General features: G+C 44.0%; 1 protein-coding gene across 2 annotated transcripts in view; it reads right to left on the bottom strand.

Annotated features, from left to right (window-relative positions):
• Nucleotides 1–18,816, bottom strand: part of MKLN1 (muskelin 1) — a 568,922-nt gene that overhangs the window by 85,696 nt on the left and 464,410 nt on the right. For both annotated transcript variants that reach the window (XM_069229308.1, XM_069229309.1), the window contains exon 14: nt 9,680–9,794. In XM_069229308.1, the coding sequence (XP_069085409.1) occupies nt 9,680–9,794 (115 nt within the window). The remainder of the gene's footprint in view (nt 1–9,679; nt 9,795–18,816) is intronic.

Raw genomic sequence — 18,816 nt, 5'->3', positions numbered from 1 at the left:
GTACATCTGCCGGACTGAAAGTTTGCAGTCACCAATAGGCTGACTTGAACCGAGACGGAGACATAGTCTGCAACTATTGCAAACCAGTGTTGCTAAACTAAGCTCGATGGGATATGAACAGGAATCGTTTATTGTGGTTTTAAGTGCGTGCAATTGACTAGAAGTTTAAGTTACCTTGTTTTGTGTGCAACCTGCATAATCCCTGGCCCGTGTCGTATAGAGATAGTGGACAGACTAAGACTGTTAAAGAATGCTATTTCAAAGTAAAATAAGAAATAGTGGTGAAATACGTGTTGACAGCTAATCAAGGAAAGAATGACAGAAGAGGTTTGCACCACTTGTGCACTAAGTGCTTGAGAGAAGCTGAAGTAAGAACTTCTGAGCAGGAGGGCACAGCCTCCAGTTTGGGGCAGGAATTACTGCTGAGATGGTTAAAAGGTATGACAGTTTTATTCAAGTCGGGCTAGGAATTTCAATATGGTCACTAGTATTCAGGCGGATGTGGGGGAGGACAGAAAGTTACTTTTTTGGTGTCACTAGGCAGCTGAATCAAATAAAATAAACAGTTCCGATCAAGTTCTCTTCTATTCTAAGAGGAAGACGAATGATTTGGAAAAAATTTCAAGGTAACTTAACCTGAAGCTCTGATGGACTGATGTATGACACAAGAAAGAATGTAGTGTTCTATTCTTTAATCTGCTTATTCTATTGACAGAGGGTAAACACATTTTAAGTCATGCTGAAGGCAGTAGTGAAAGATTAAGGGATGAAGAGGGGTGAAAACAAATGACTCCAGACTCTAAAAAAGCTTCCTCCTAAGAGCAGACAGGATTGTATGGGAATGGACAGAATGGGAAGTCACAGGTTAAAAAATAGGCTATATCTTGTGGTGTACATGGAAGAAAAGCAAGGACGGTTAGATGTTAATAATAGATTGGAAATGATTACACTAAGGTGGGGCTGTTGACCCAACTATTATTCTCTCCAGAGAAGACAGTGTGCAGCTAAGAAAGGGGAGGCAGGCATCACTGAGGTTTTCTGCATTCAACCCTGAGGATGCTAAGAGGGATTACAGAGAGCCCTGGTGGGAGGTGAATGTGCAGCAGAGGTGCAGTGAAAAGTGTGAGCCTTTATTGATTTTGAGGCTCCAACAGAGCAGCAGAGAAGCACACTCATCAAATAATATAAGATCAGCACAAGAGGTGGTGAGTGCTTTTCCCCCTGTTTTGAAGGACGTGCACAACATCATCTAGCCCAGAGTTACTTCAAGAATTCTCTGACCGGGCCAAGACATCCGGGATCATGAGCAGTTAGCAATGCTCAAAAGCAGAGATCAGAAAATATTCAAGGCAATGTATGAGGATTCAAGAACCACAACAAACATGAATGCAGACGCCACCTTAATTAGGGGTAAATTACAGACAGTTACAATAAAACTGGAGAAGGGAGAATCCTCCATTAATCTGCTAAATAAAGGTGTTATGTTAAGGAGAGGTGATTAGCTGAAATAGATAAGGAGAAAAAAAAGAGCAACCACCACCTGGAAGTGAAAATGAACCGCTTAAAAAAGAATGCTTGTGCACCAAATTTAAGAAGCCTGGGCTTCCATAAAAGATGTGGGAGAGGACGGCGTGAGGATCTTTAACAAGCAGTTTGCCAATTCACATGTGAAAACAGAGGATTCTGGGAGTGAGTTCAAGGCAAGGAAAGGATGAAGACTTGCAAAGCGTAGAAAAAAGACTTCTATTGGACACAGACAGCAATACTAAAATTCTAAGCAGATGTTTCCTGACAGTGGATGTGCCATTAAAAAGCCTAATGTATGTGAACAGCAACATTGTAATTTTATCAAAACTCAATTTAGGGACCCTACAAAAGACGAAAACACATTCATGCAGTATTCAAACATTTGCTAGCATTACAAATCGAGGTAAAAGCTACTCTATCCTCCAAAGCTTAAGGTCTTCTGGGATGGGAGTGTGCAGATATTTAATAGTATGGAGCCAATTCAAGAATACCTGGAATCAATTACGAAGGAACACTGATAAGTTATCACTGTGGCTTTCAGGGAACGCATTTTCCAAATAAATTTTGCAATCCATGTGAGTTTATGTCCTGCTGAAACGCTTTCAGTAGTAACCCTGAAGGTAGAATATAAGATATTAGCCATAGTAAACAGAGTATTACATTCATTGTCCATCTCAAAGTTAGCTCACGTCTGCTTCATTTAAGAGGCTGAATGTAAATGACAGTATTCCTCTGACACATTTAGAAAGAGAATACCTACCCTGAACCATTTTTGGGAGAGGAATTTATAAGTGTGCAGAATGCTAATTTAGTTAAATTACACAAAAACAAACATTGTGTTGCTATAGCAAAAGACAGACATGCAAAGATGCAGTAATCCAAATGATGAGAAACTTTTCTTTAATTGCTGTCCAGAGACCTGGAATATGGGAATATTCTTTCTATTTGAATTGACAGAATGCTTTGTCCAGGGCAAATTCTATTCTAGAGTCTTACAAAAAAGATAATACAGTAATGCTGCTTCGTTGTTATCAGGTAATAAACCAATACTAGTAAAAGAATCCTTAGATGAAAAAGTGGGAGGATGTCACTGGACTTCTGAAATATTTTGTTTATATGACCCCACCTTCATAACAGTCACTCAGGAATAAATGAGCTCAAGGAAGTTAATATGGATCTTCCGGATAGAAGGCTTTCATGTGAGGCACTGTAGCCACTTTTCAAACTGGAAGTCTGTTGAGATATGTAAGCTCTGATCGGCAACCAGAAATCACCAAAATCCCTGCTTACTCACAGGCATATAGAGTATGTGACCAAACAATTGACCTATTCCTCTCACCCTTGACTGGATACTCATTTCTAGACATGCAGGAAAAACGTTTTCATCCTATTAAATTTCTAGCATTTCTCCTACACACAGGAGGTTAATGAAAGATCAGGGTACAAGAAGGGGGAAAAATGGCATAGGGAATATCAGAAAACCATTTAACCCCTTGGGTGCCCTGGATACGCTGGTCTCTCCCTCGGCCACGGTTGCTGTGTGCCGAGGACGAGACCAGCTCGTCCTGCACCCGGCCCATGGATCGTGTGCTGACCTCATCAGAGGCCGCCCCCATCGTGCTGGAAGCTCAGTTCCAGGGCGATCGGAAGAGAAATTAAAGCATTTCTCTGTTGATCGGGGTGGGGGCAGGAAGAGAGGCATCAAAGGAAAGGAAAGGCTTTTCCTTTCCTTTGATGTCTTTTTGAGCATTTCTGCAGCCCAATCGTAAAGCGATCAGGCTGCAGAAATGCCCACTAGACACCAGGGATTTCTGTCTAGTTTTGTAAACAAATGAGGGGAGCGGCCCCTGTTTCATGTTAATTTCACTCAAGGGGAGCAACCCCTTAGGCAAGGGTAGCTTCCCTGGGGGCAAATTTATTTTAGGCCATTTCTACCCCCCTTGGGGGGAGATCAGCCTATTTTAATTAGGCCGATCTGCCCCCAGAGGGGTAAAAACCACGAGGCACCAGGGATTTTTTTTTTTTTTTACTGATGGGAAGTGACCCTTTAGGCAAGGGTCCCTCTCCTGGGAGGCAATTTTATTTTATGCCATTTCTGCCCACCTTGGTGGCAGAGCCGCCTATTTTTCTTATGCTAATCTGCCCCCAAGGGGGACAGAAACCACTAGAAACCAGGGTTTTTTTTTTTTTGCGCCAATTTCAAGCAAGGGTCGCTCCCCTGGGAGCAAATTTATTTTAGGCCAGATTGGTCTATTTTAATTAGGCTGATCTGCCCTCAAGTGGGGCAGAAACCACTAGGCACCATGTATTTTTTTTCTTCTTACGGATGGGGAGCGACCCCTTAGGTAAGGGTCGCTCCGCTTGGGGGCAAATATATTTTAGGCCATTTCTGCAGATAGGCCTATTTCTATTAAAAGGATCTGCCCCTAGGGGTGCAGAAACCACTTAGGCACCAGGGATTCGTGTGTGTGTTTTGTTGGGGGCAGCTCCTTGGGAAAGGGTCGCTCCCCATGGGGGCACATTACTGTTGCCCATTTCTGCCCCTCTTGGGGGCAGATCAGCCTATTTTTGTACGGCCTATCTGCCCCAGCCATACCCCCACCCCCACATAAATGGGGACAAAGTTGTTCTGCCCACCGGTGGGCAGATGAGGTAATGACCCCCAATCCACTTCCCGGGAGGCAGAAAGCCTAGTAGATGCCAGAGAATAAAAAAACAAAAACAAAAAAAAACAGAGGGGTGGCAGCTACCAACCAGTAGGGGCATGGTTATGCCCCCACCCCAGCTGAAGCTCTCCCCCACATACTAAAATATCTTATCCGAAAGGGTAAGTAAGATGACATTTGATTATTTTGGTTTTACATTTGGACCATGAGAGCTTGTCTCACTCTCAAAATCATCCCACTTGGAATGGTGAGGAGCTGCACTTTTTGGACTTTGGGCCGATGCTATGTACAAAAATCTACAAGACCGCGACACATCTGAAAACGAAACATCTGGGTGAGTCCAGGGTGGTGTGCTTCACAAACATACTGCACCATTTTCATTCCCACAATGCCCTGCAAACCTCCAATTTTGCTTGAAATCACACATTTTTACCACATTTTTGTGATGGAACCTTCCGGAATCTACAGGAATCCACAAAATTCCTCCCACCCAGCATTGTCGCATCTATACTGATAAAAATTCTGCCCCACTTGTCAGCCTGAAAACTTATTTTTTCAAACTGCCCTTTTGGATGCGCTTTGGTTCCCCCTCAATTTCAACATGTTTTTGCCTCTTCTCTGTCACAGGCACTTGGCCCACCTACACAAGTGAGGTATTATTTTTATTGGGAGACTGCGGGGAACGTTGGGCGGTAGGAAATTTGTGCCTGTGGGGTGATCCCACACAGAAATGTGGCGAAAGTGTGATTTTTTAGCTAAATTTGAGGTTTTCTGAAGATTCTGGGTAAGAAAAAACTTGGGGATTCACGCAAGTCATAATTCCTTGGACTCCCCCTTGGGTGTCTAGTTTTCAGAAATGAAGGGGTTTGGTAGGTTTACCTAGAAGGCAGCTGAGCCCACGACCACAAACGACTACATAGTGTTTAGGAGCATTTCCTGTCATGGGCACTAGTCCTACCCACACAAGTGAGGTACCATTTTTATCAGGAGACTTGGGGGAATGCTAGGTGGAATGGAATTCGCAGCTTTATATCACCGAAATGTGAGGAAAACTTTTTTTTTTTTTGCCAAATTTTGAGGTTTGCAAAGGATTCTGGGTATCAGAACCTGGTGAGAGCGCTACAAGTTACCCCATCCTGGATTCCCCTAGGTGTCTAGTTTAAAAAAAAAAATGCACAGGTTTGGTGGGTTTCCCTAGGTGCCAGCTGAGTTAGAGACCAAAATCCACAGCTAGGCACTTTCCAAAAAACACGTCAGTTGTCAATGTAAGAATGTAAAAACTTGATGTGTTCATGTTGCGTTTTGGGGCGTTTACTTTCGCTGGCACTAGGCCTACCAACACAAGTGAGGTACCATTTCTATCGGAAGACTTGGGGAAATGCTGGGTGGAAGGAAATGTGTGGCTCCTCTCAGATTCCAGAACTTTTTATTACTGAAATGTGAGGAAAAAGTGTTTTTTTGGGCAAATTTTGAGGTTTGCAAATGATTGTGTGTAACAGAACCTGGTGAGAGCCACACAAGTCACCCCGTTCTGAATTCCCCTAGGTGTCTAGTTTTCAAAAATGTATAGGCTTGCTAGGGTTCCTTGGGTGCCAGCTGAGCTACAGGCCAAAATCCACAGCTAGACACTTTGCAGAAAACAGGTCAGTTTTCTTTGGGAAAATGTGATGTGTCCATGTTGTATTTTAGGGTATTTCCTGTCGTGGGCACTAGGCCTACCCACACAAGTGAGGTACCATTTTTATTGGGAGACTTGGGGAGAATGCTGGGTGGAAGGAAATTTGTGGATCCTTTCAGATTCCAGAACTTTCTATCATCGAAATGTGAGGAAAAAGTGTTTTTTTGCCAGATTTTGAGGTTTGCAAAGGATTCTGGGTAATAGAACCTGGTGAGAGCCCCACTAGTCACCCCATCCTGGGTACCCCTAGGTGTCTATCTTTAAAAAGTGCATAGGTTTGGTAGGTTTCCCTAGGTGTCGGCTGAGCTAGAGGCCAAAATCCACAGCTAGGCACATTCCAAAAAACAGATTTCAATGTAAAAATGTGATGTGTCCATGTTGCGTTTCCTGTCGCGGGCATTAGGCCTACCCACACAAGTGAGGTACCATTTTTATCGGGACACTTGGAGAAATACAGATTACAATAACAAATGTTATTGCCCCTTGTCCTTCTTTACATTTTTTCTTTCCAAATGTAAGACAGTGTGTAAAAATCTATTTGAGAAATGCCCTGTAATTCACATGCTAGTATGGGGACCCCGGAATTCAGAGATGTGCAAAGAACCACTGCTTCTCAACACCTTATCTTATGCCCATTTTGGAAATACAAAGGTTTCCTTGATACCTATTTTTCACTCTTTATATTTCACCAAATGAATTGCTGTATACCCGGTATACAATGAAACACCCATTGCAAGGTGCAGCTCCTTTATTGGCTCTGGGTTCCTAGGGATCTTGATGAACCTATAAGCTCTATATATCCCCGCAACCAGAAGACTCCAGCAGATTTAACAGTATATTGCTTTAAAACATTTGCAATAGCTGGAAAAAGTTATAGAAGAAAACGTGGACAGAAGTGGCTCTTTTTTCACCTCGATTTCAATATGCTTTTATTTTAGCTGTTATTTTCTGTAGGAAAACCTTGAAAGATCTACACAAATGACCCCTTGCTGAATTCAGAATTTTATCTCTCAGTCAGAAATGTTTAGCTGTCCAGAATCCAGCATTGGTTTCACACCCATTTCTGCCACTAACGGGAAGGAGGCTGAAAGCATAAAAAAATAGTAAAATGCCAAAATTGTGTTTAAAAATTGGGTTTTCTGATTTAAGTCTTCCTGTTCCTGAAAGCTGGGAAGATGGTGATTTTAGCAGCGCAACCCCTTTGTTAATGCCATTTTCAGGGGAAAAACCACAAGCTTTCTTTTGCAGCCATTTTTTCCAATTTATTTTTTTTTAAACGAAATTTCAGCTGTATTTTGGCTAATTTCTTGGTCTTCTCCAGGGGAACCCACAAACTCTGGGGGCCTATAGAATCCCTAGGATGTTGAAAAAAAAGGACACACATTCGGCATGGGTAGCTTATGTGGACAAAAAGTTATGAGGGCCTAAGGTCTGGCAGCGAAGGGGTTAAAAAGATTCTGTCCCCAGCGTATCCTATTAAGGTGGCAGATGCAGCAGAATCATGGGATGTTTGAATCATTATATAAGGTATCAGTGACCCAGTCGTTAATGTGATAAAGCTAAAGGGTTAAAAGTAAACAGTCTGCACCCTATTTCTGTTAAATGAAAATGTGTAACAAACGATTGGGTCCGGACGTGTCAAAGCCATTCAATTGACAAACACACTAAGGTATCGCTGATACAAAATAAGGAGTGTTGATTTTAACACGTTACTCAGACGCAAATTCACTTTATTTCTCATAAGTCTGTGTTTAAAAAAAACGAAACCTTCAAACAAACTTAAAAGGTCCACCTTTAAACAAACTTGAGGACACACCTAGTCCTGAAACTGCAAGTCTTCCCAACCCACATCAGACTTGCACCCGCCATCCAGGACCTTAAAAACCAAATGTATGAATCACTATTGCACCCAGTTCAAATCTCTGAATTTTTCCTTGGCTCTTGCCTAGTAGTAATACCGGCTAACATCTGGGAACCATCCTCTCACTTTAACTTTGGCACTCGTTTTTCTACTTAAATTTTAAAATGTGAAGTTATACATCTAGTTTTACCTTGCAAATGTTTGTCTTGTAATTCTGTCTATGCTTGCATCTGAAATTAAAACGTAAAGCGCTCTGACACATTCCGGGATTAAATAGTGCTATATAAGGAACTTGACATAAATAAATACACTTCCTTCACTGGAAAAAAGAAGATATGTTCCTACAGACAGAATAGACAACATGGGGGACATCAACATAATACTGGAAGTCGACAGTCATGGTGCACAGTAGGTAATGAAGCGACTGTATATAAACAGTAATGCATACCAGAGACAGGATATATACCGAGGGATTGTGTGAAAAGAAACTACAAATATGTTTGGCAAAAAGAGACTTGCAAACAGACTGCTAAAAGATCAACCTTACATAAATATAGTCCTACTAACATTCCGACATACACCTAAAACTATCAATGTTATGTATGCAGAAATGTTAGGATTTTTGTAATGCAAAAAGAACAAATGCAAAATGAACAGTTGATGGACGGAATGCAGAACAAATCAAACATTCACCCCCCAGTCACAGATCTGGGTTTAATGCAACAGTTTTTTTGCTCACCATGCCATTCCAGTATGAACCCAGCCATATACAAATCAGTCTTGACCCTGTTCCCCATGGGAACAGTGCAGCCCGAACTGCCAGACCAGGTCCTCCCCGGACCAGAAACAAGCATCCTGGGACCGGTTTTGGGGTATCGCCCCTCTTCAGCCAGGCTATCTTGAATCTGGTGGCATAGTGAGCACGGATTATAGTAAAATATAGCAGTAAATTAATCCAGACCTAAACTACTTGTGGATTGTTTGTGTGGATTTACTGATTACATACGCTGTAACATTTTTGTATGTAAATATTTAAGTAAGGTGGACATTTTGCCAGTCTAAATTTGTTTTTGTAAAAGAGGAACTGCTGTTTATATTTGGCACAACACCAAGTTGGATACCCTCACCACTTGGCTGATCCTAGAAAAGCAAAAGGATTTGATTTGGTCAACAGAGTGAAATGCTATTAAGAAATCCAGGAGAAGAAGCAAAGCAAATGTCCTTTAATTAAAATGCCCAACAATGAACAACTGACATCCGAATAGGGCTCCTCCGTGCTTTGACTGTGAGGAGGCCGGTCTTCAGTTCGTGTGTACTTCTACAACAAATTTGAACAGCAGCAGCTTATTCCAATATCTTGCAAAATAAATGAGCGTTAAAAAAGAGGGATAATATATTCATCATACGGTATTTATCTTTAAGCTGATCTAGCTCCTTTAAATTTTCCCCACCAAATCGGATTTTCATAGTTAAGTGCATGTATTTTTGCTTTAGAAGTCAAAGTGAAGTGTATATTGTTGTGGAATATTCAGGGCCCCTTATTCCAACAAGATGTTTTTCTCCCACACCATGCAAAGAATGTTTTTCCAAACGCAATATTTAAATATCAGTATACTACAATAAACAAATGAAGGAAAATGAACTACATAACATTCTGGCGAAAACTGCGGCCTTCCGTTGAAGAAATACAGAACTTGGCTCCGATCATTTTCCATTCTGCACGATCCGATGGAATGTACCCATCACTTTGAGGCTGTGGAGAACGTACATTAAAAGGAATGTAGTCTTCGTGTTATCTTACCAGATTGCCTAGGTTTTTACAGTTCCATTTCCAACAACTTTGCCTGCACGGATGCTACATTTTACAGATACAAAAGATGAAGTATGTAGTAGTCTAGTATGAGCCATTAAGACAACGCAGTTAATCAATAACTTCAACTCTGTTACCTTGTGTATCTCATCATAAACTAGCTGGTGAGCAAATCTGGGACAGGGCTCCTCCTCCTGAAGAGTCTTGTTTGGGCTGTCTTTTATAGCTTGGTCATTTTTGTAGACACAGGACCTGTGAATCAACAAAATGATGTGGGCACCAGTTAAACAAAGGCTTGTAACAATTAAGCAAATAAGCGCTCAAGGCTGAGTATGTTAAACAGCCTTTAGTGGTCTAATGTTGCCAAATGATGGTTACTGGAGAAAGAAGGTATGTACAGTGACCCACAACTGAAATCTGAAAATAATCTTAATGTGCATTCACTCCAGTGATGCTCACGGATGATACCATCCCCAGACGCGGTTTGAGCGCTGCTACGCCCCCCTGCTTTTAAAAATCCATGGACATAATGGCACTATATAGCGAGGAATCATCAAGACATTGACACTGAGACCCATGCTCACATTGTTCACTTACCCCCTACCGGAAGTGACGGCGCACCACCCTACAGTTCACTGTGATGCCACGGCGACCTAATATTGGAAGAGGGACTTTGATGGCTTGCCCTGATTGCATTCTGTTTTTTGCTGTGCTGCACACCACCATCTCCTGGACACTCGCTTCATTACTCCCACAGTACATTTCCTCTCCAGCTCATCTCTTTACCAATGCTGCCTCAGGCCAGAACCTGAGGGTATATCATGGAAGCAAGTGCAAGGCAAAGATAAGGAGCGCCTCTCTTGAGTCTGCGGCTGTTCTCCAAAGGCAAAACCTGGTGGAGCGCGCCTCGCGAGCATCACCACAGTCAAAGGTGACCCTTAGAGTGTTGGGCGCCACTTGGGCACATCAGTAACGTCTGCCCATACAGGTCACCATGGCGAAACTGAAATTCGCAGGAACTTCAATGTCAGACATGACCGCCTTCTTGCCGACTCCCTCCTCCAGGGAGATCTCCACTGAGACCCCACAGCATTTGGAGACGACATTCAGGGAGCACTCTGAGCAATTTGAAAAGATTCACCAGGCGAGATTGGACACTAAAACATCATCTGAATCAAGAATTGACTATCTCCTTAGATGTCAATTTACGGTGGACTGATCACCGCAAACTGGTGGACCTGGTAGATGATGCAGAATAATCACGGACTTTCCTACGCCCCACAGTGCAAGATCTGTAAGCCCAAAGAAATTCCTCGTGGCAGAGGTGACTACTTTACATCGACGTGCTGAGGATGCAGGGGGTAGATCCCATTGCAACAGTATTCTCCTGATGAGATTTCCTGAGCAAGCTGAGAGATAGTGTGGAACTTTTTAAAAAAAAATTTAAGAACTGGCTGATTGAGACTGTGCTAGCTGGGAAGGGCCCTAATTTTTTTCTCCATAGAGAGAGCGCATCCGATTCCGGGTAGACATCCTCTGCCGGGGGATCCGCCGCAGCCGATTATTGCCAAGCTCCTCAATTTCCATGATCACAACCTAGTACTCGAAACTTTACGAGGACATGGCCCCATGAGGTTTGAGGATGCCTCAATCACGGCTTATCCGGACTTCCCGGCAGAGTACAACAACTTTGCAATTCTTATTACAGTGTGAAGCAAAAACTCAGAACTCGTGATTAAATATGCCCTTCTATTCCAGCTAAATTGAGAGTTATATTGGATGAGACCACTCATGTGTTCTCCTCGCCGAAGGACGTTTGGAACTAGCTCCATGCCAAAGGCTTAACACTACAGACAACCGAGGTGAAGCCTAAAGGTGATTGGATGACGCCTCCCAGACCCCATTGAAAGTGAAAACCCAGAGGCAAAAACCGACCCACAAATGATCAAGCAGCTGATGAACAAGCCAGGTGGTACTGGAGACTTCACAATTCAGCGGTAATCATTTTGGTCCCCTTTCGAGAGACCAATGGAACTCCAACTCAGGAGGAGTTGGACTTATCTGCGGCAGTGTCCATCCGTGGGCCCACGGTGACCCCCAGTTCGGCCGCCGACCAGTGACAGAGGTGACACTGACACTTATGGTTGACGAGTGGGATGCAGGTACTGTGAATCAGGTAACTTAAAGTTTTCCCTTGTTACTGGATGGGACAACACTTGTGACAGATTGTGGGCATGAACTTTGGACTCACTACTCTCTATGCTCCCAAGACTTTCAAAATGATCTCATGTTGTTGTTTATTGTTTATGTTTTGTTGTAGGGGTACTGTGGCCGGGGACAGGTTTGTCAACTGACCGGAGGGGGAGGGGGTTATCATTTGCGTTATGTGATTTCTGTTTTGTTTTTGTACTGTTGCTGCACGCACTCGTGCATGCAGAGGGCGCACTCCCATTGAGGATTTTTCTTACTCCTACACATAGGGGATGGCTCGGATGTTTCTCCTGTTTGATGATGGGTAATGGGTTGATCCCCTCATCTCCATGTGCTCATCAAAATCTATGACTGACAAGGCTGACAACAGAATACCACGCTATCATTTTATTACATGGAATGTACAGGGTTTTGCCACACTGATTAAGCGTTATCGGGTCCACCCATATCTTAAGCGCCATCATACGCACATTGCCACTGTACAAGAATCCCATCTTATGACGACTGAACTATGCAAACTGCACACCAAACAGAAGGGCCAGGTTTACTGTACCACATCTTTGGCATTTGCCAGGGGAGCACTCATATGGATTGCCCCGGGGGTACCATATGTATCCACTAGACACCTCATAGACCCGAAGAGACGTTATGTGTTTGTAGAGGGTCACCTCAATGGCTCACCGCTTGCACTGGTGGGTCTTTACGCTCCCAATACCAATCAGTCTGCATTTTTGATGCCCTCTCTCCAGCACTATTTACCGACCCACACCCCCCCAGTTTATAAGGGGGGGTGGAGATTTTAATTGTGAGGTAGATATTGATCTCCATCCCCCTATACCCTCCTTGCGCTCTGCTCCCTGCATCAAATCATCCCAACACCTTAGGGCTTGGTTGGAGCGCCAACACCTCCATGACATATGGCGCACAAAACACCCAATGGCCCGAAAATTCTCCTTTTTTTCACTAGCTCATAACCTACATACACGGTTAGACTTACTACTTGGCACAGGTGCACTGATCCCTCCTTTACCTAGGCAAGATACCCAGCTCGCACCTTCACAGACCACTGCACTCTACAGGTTGAACTACAATGAGGAAGACCCATCCCACCCATTCCTACACCGCGGCTACAGCCCGAAGCACTACAGGACCACCTGTTCAAGGCACATTTATCCTGTGGTATACTCCACTATTTCACAAATATTAAGGGCTCCACCTTCACTAGAGCGGTGGAATGGGAAGCTCAAAGTGGTTGTAAGGGGACACTGTATGTCTGCTTCGTGGGGTGTTCTACACACTCTCACTGAGGAAGTAGCCTCTTTGGAGGGCTCTTCACGCAAAATGGAACAGGAAGCAGTGGCTAACCCACAGGGCACCACATGTCTCAAGGACATGCGTAAACTATATAGAAAGGCGGAAGCACATCTTTGCCGCCACGATTATAGACGTCATCTATCTTTGATTCATGTGAGGAAGACAGGGTGGGCAGGCTTCTTGCTTGGCTGATCAAAGAAGATTATCAGCACACATTGGTAGGGGCACAGAAGAGCAGAGATTGCAGGATGCTCAATACACAGCTGGAGATTAACACCAAATTTTGGGACTACTACTGCACGTCTATGTGGCGGAACCGGTTTCTGCCCTAGAAGGTACACTCTAATTCCTACGCGGCCTCCCACTTGCCTACCTTACTCCCCTCCAACGAGCTGATTTGGATTCACCCATCCAATTAGAAGAGATCAAGCTAGTATTGTTGCAGATCGATAGAAATAAAGCTCCTGGGTCTGATGGTTTACCGGTTGAGTATTATTTGGCTTTCTCAGCAATTCTGTCTCAGCATCTACTGGAGGTGTTCAAAGAGGCTCCCGATGCCACCAGGCTTCCAGCCTCGATGTGGGAAACCATAAAAGTGGTCTTACATAAACAGGGGACCGATCCACTAGATGTTTGCTCCTACCGCCCTCTATCCTTATTGAACCTCGACTGTAAGATACTTGGGAAAATCCGGGCCAATCGATTACTTGCCCTTATCACTACCTTTATCCACCTGTACCAATCAGGGTTCATACCTGGACGAAATACATGCGTGAATATCAGGCGCTTGCTGCTGCTGGTCACATACACACCAACTGAAACGTATGGTGGAGTAGCAGTTTCTCTTGAAATCGAAAAAGCATTCAATACCCTTGCCTGGGAATACTTAATGAACACCTTGGATTACATGGGTTTCGGGTCTGGATTTGTGAGGTGGATACGCACCTTATGCGCTAATCCTACTGCCCTTGTTAAGACAGGACAATTGATCTCAGATAGCTTCCCTATTCAATGTGGCACTCACCAGGGGTGCCCACTATCCCCTCTCCTGCCTTCTCACCTACGCCTCCGAATGATGGATAGGGGGACTAGGGACCTGACATCCCATCACATAGTATCATTATACGCTGATGATTTGTTGGTGTTTCTCAGAGAGACAGAGTCGACCCTACCAGGCTTGATGTCATTACTAGATGACTTTGACCGACTGTCCGGCCTCAAGGTTAATTGGAGTAAATCTTTCTTATTCCCACTTGTGCCCATATCTGAACACAATAGAGGGCTGGCATCCAGTTCCAGGATTCAGTGTATCATGACTCGTTTAAATACCTCGGATACATATTTATCACACTGAGAATGCTCTTTGGGAGGGTAGTTTGGGATGGGTGGTCTGCTCTATATGGGGCTCGCCACCCTTTTGGAGCTTGCTACCTTTGTCGCCACTTTGTCGTACAGTGACTGCTAAAATGCTGATCCTACCAAGATTATTATATTTGTGCTGCCCTCCCTGAGGTGCACTCTAAAGCCTTCTTTCGGGAACAAGACAGATTGCTCTTGGAATTGGTATGGAGAACAAATAGACGCAGGGTGGCTTTATCAACTATACAGCTGCCACTGACGGAGGCAGGGATGTGTGCCCCACATTGAGTTATACTACGCTGCAGCACAGCTGCAATGGCCTATGTGTTGGCTCCCTCCATCGGCTACTCCGGGACAAGCGGCAGCGAGGGTTGTGCTGGGCAATGCGCTGGTGCTTACCTGGCTGGCAGGTAGCCCTCAACATGAGCAGCTTCAGATGTGGGTAGCTCGACATTGTTATCTATGATATATACAAAGAAAGGGATTTCCTGCCCCATACTCCCTTCTCATACTGATAGATCAGGTACCAGGAATGCATCGCCTGCTACAGCAACACAGCCTTAGCCCATGGAGTGCAGCAGGATTCACTGAAGTAGGACGTTTTTTCCGGGAAGACTCATTATTGTCTTTTCAAGTCAACAGGACTGAATGCAATGTCGGTCCTGGACTGTTCCTCTCCTACTATGCTATCAAGTGCCTTCTGCACCTGACATGAAGGGTGGGGGAGAAGGAACCTGTGGTGTTGCCCTCCTTACACACATTCCTTACAAGGGGGTTCACACATCGGGCAGTGTCCATTTTGTATTCCTCCCTCATGACCACGTCATCCAAAGCACTAACTCGGGTTAGACCAGGTGGGATAATGTATTGAACTTCCCCCTTACTGACACAACATCCGCAAGGTCAAAGAAGTTTCCCGCAACCCCCTATTTCGATACACACAATTTAATTTTCTACATCAAACATACCTATCCCCACACCGAATTTGCTACATGTTCGCAAACATGCGCATTGAGTGCCCCCGATGCCGGCTATCAGATAGTGTGGGAGTGCCCTCATTTGCACAGTCTGGACAGAGGTTACAACACATACGACCGAAATAGCGGGCCATAACCTACGCCCTATTCCTGAATGTTGCATGTTGGGAATCAGACCCAAGTCCAAAGGATCCAAACAGTTACATAGATTTGTTGATCTCGCCTTTGTCCTTTTTAAACGTCAGATTGCTATGGCATGGAAAGCCCCAACGGCGCCGGACTCAAAGCAATGGCTGCAGTCCCGGTTGTTGTGGGCTTGATCCAAAGCCAATACAATGTAAGCATTACACAACATGGGCCTGTTGGGGATGGGGCATTGGGATACATATATTCTTAATAATGTTGAGGCTAAGAATGACAATTATCCATCCTGAACAATGGGGATAGTCCCCAATCCCTAAAGGCCCATAGCCTGGGGGGGCAATACATCTTCTGACCAGAGTCATTCCATCTCTGATATGAAGAACTGTTGATCTGCTCTGAATTGTGATCAGGGCAGCTTGCCCTTGGTAAACCCTAGGGTGGGTGATCTTCTTACAATGTCTTAAACCCAGCCTACCCGATATTTCCTTCTCCTTGGGACCCACAGTTAATTTCTTATGTTCCCTGGATCTTCCCAAACAGCCTCCATCGCCCCCTTATTATTGTACATGTACCATGGTATACTTTTAAGTCATACTATAGTAATCATATTGCATTCTCGAAATGTGTTTGAGCTACGCCCTCTCAGAGATACTGCAATTTATTATACTTATGTACACACGTATTAGTTTGCTGGTCTTCTGCATGACTGCTCTGTTGTATCATGTGTTAAACCAAATAAAAAGATAAATTACCACAATTTTCAGGTGCTGGTGAGGTACTGCTAGCTGGCTGAAAGGGTTAGGCTGACAGTTGTCACCCGGTGTGGGATTGGACTCAGTCCCCCACAACGTGGTGGTGCTGCTGCACGAATCAAGCATGCTCACTGGCACAATGAGAGCCAACACGACATGGCGTCACCAACGTTTGGTCTGGTTTACAGATATCTCTGTCTCACTTTGTACTTAAGGCATCCCAATACTATATTCAGAGATGGCCGTAGTATTGGGGATTTCCTCCTCAGCTAGAAAGGTAGCACCTATTTTAGACTGAAAGCTGTTCAAGCTTGAACTTTAAAAGGATGAATCTCCAATTAATGTGATCTTATCTCTGAACCAATACATTTACTAAGGCAAACCTGCAGCAGGTGGCAATTGCAGTAAATATGAGGCCCCTCACTAATCATTTATTAAATAATGGCCTTACAGCCCAGGGAGTGGGTGAGGGGGGCTGTTAAATTTGTGGTTGAGGTTCCTCCAGCTTATAGAACAGAAATTCTCTACTCTTGGGTCAATTGTTCAGCAGTTGATGGGAACACTAATACATTTAATCATTAGACACATGTTAATGCACCTGCACAATACGCATCTGTATTTTCTAGACCACCAAAACTGGTTTGATGGTGCCCTACCTTATACAACACTACATGTTAGGCTAGGTTCTCTGAATAATGATAATCCTACTTGGCCCTAATGGGCCACATATACGCCGCATCTTGATGCAGGCACCTTGGCAGTAGCAGATGGTTGCCGCTTATACACTGAGCTTGTAGCAATATACAGACTCTTACTACAGTTTGCAATGTAAACAGTAAATACTAACCGAGCACGGCTGTTCAGGCACAACCGCACGCAGTCACAACAAGTATTAACCCTGCAACGGTGCATTCGATAATGGGTAAAGTACCCGCCAAATGTGAAGAAAATCTGTTATGGTTAGCTCAAAAAATAAACGTGCTGGAAGGTGTGTTTACCCATATAGGACCCCAAGATAAAAACAGAATTCTGAATATATGCTTGCCATTTGGTAAGGTTCACGCAGTGGATTACTGCAACTCTTGGGGCACGGTATTTGCCTCACTCTACACTACAGCAAACGGTACACCAACACTTGCCAATCTTCTGGAGATGTTAGGACATATTTAAGATGGATATCCCCACCCTTGATTTGGGGATGCAGTTAATGGGCAATTTTGCTACAGTGTCCTCAATAATATTAAGTAACCTTAAAGGCTTTAGGGGGAAGCAGTAGCACTAGCAGTGTGCATGCGGCTCCGGAATGTTCCTGCACAGGATCAAGGACAAAAGCTGCCTAAAATTATTGCCGAAACCTATTCTATCAGGATAGTTTGGGAGCCAGATCTAGTAAACCACAATCAAAAGGTAAATCCAATAAGGATTCTACCAAGCAAGCAGATGAGGGCTCTAAAAAAAAACACTGGAATAAACAAAAACAAACATTTAAAAAAGACAGGGGAGTATCTACACATTCGGAGACCCCTGTGAAATATTATAACTTAAGAAATAGGGATAATATAAAAACTCCTGATAGATATCAATATAATGATACATGGCAATCTTGTTCTTTTCAGGACTCATAGATAAACGTAGTAAGAGAGGGGGGCAATCGGAACAACAAACAGAGTATGTGAAAGCAAAAAAAGATTCACAACGCTCAGCTTCTTGAAGTTATACACTCCTGACAACTGGAGACCGACCGTTCGTGCAACTCCAGTTGTTTCTTTCGAGGGTCTGGTAGGTTCTGACACGCCTGTCATGACCAAAGACAAAAACGCAACAGGCGTAAAGCAGAGTAGCATGGGTAAATCTACTCAACCCAGTTGTCCTCCTCATTCACCTGATCTCAGTGGTCAGCCATCCTCACACCCAGATTACGCAACACTTCTAGTGTCCATTAAACCATCTTGTAATACGCTAGATGTCAAAATAGGAGCATTCGAATCCAATGTCACACTACTCTGGCAAGATCTCCGTAATGCAGTTGAACAGATAACGGAGGTGGAGACAACAGTAAGGAGCGTGGAGGCTCAGTAACCAGCTTATCAAAGAAAGTCACCAAATTGAAAGAGGTCACCAAGAAGTTGCCTCAGTGTGTCAAGGATGCAGAGAGAAGAGCGCACTGTAACAACCTACGGTTCATGGGCTCCCGAAGGGATGCGAGAATCAATCAACGGACGCCTTCATGACACAATGGCTGCACTCCGTAGTTCCTCCAGATGCTCTTACCACCTGTTTCATGATTAAACTGGTCCACCGGGCCCTAGTGAGCAAACCCCCACCTGTGGCGCATCCGCAACCTATATTTGCCAGAATCCTAAACCACAGGGACGTGATCCTTTGATTTTCTCCCTTGCAGGACAAAATTGTCTATAAGCCCCTCTACCATCATGATCTTTCCAGACTATACCAGGCTGGTACAGCAGCAACGCTATCCCTTTCTGGTGGCCAAACAACACCTACATGAACTTAAAC

This window comes from Pleurodeles waltl, chromosome 4_1 (assembly GCF_031143425.1).
Source record: "Pleurodeles waltl isolate 20211129_DDA chromosome 4_1, aPleWal1.hap1.20221129, whole genome shotgun sequence".
Taxonomy (NCBI): Eukaryota; Metazoa; Chordata; class Amphibia; order Caudata; family Salamandridae; genus Pleurodeles; species Pleurodeles waltl.
The sequence above is the reverse complement of the archived record's forward strand: the minus strand, read 5'-3'. Positions and strand labels throughout refer to the sequence as shown.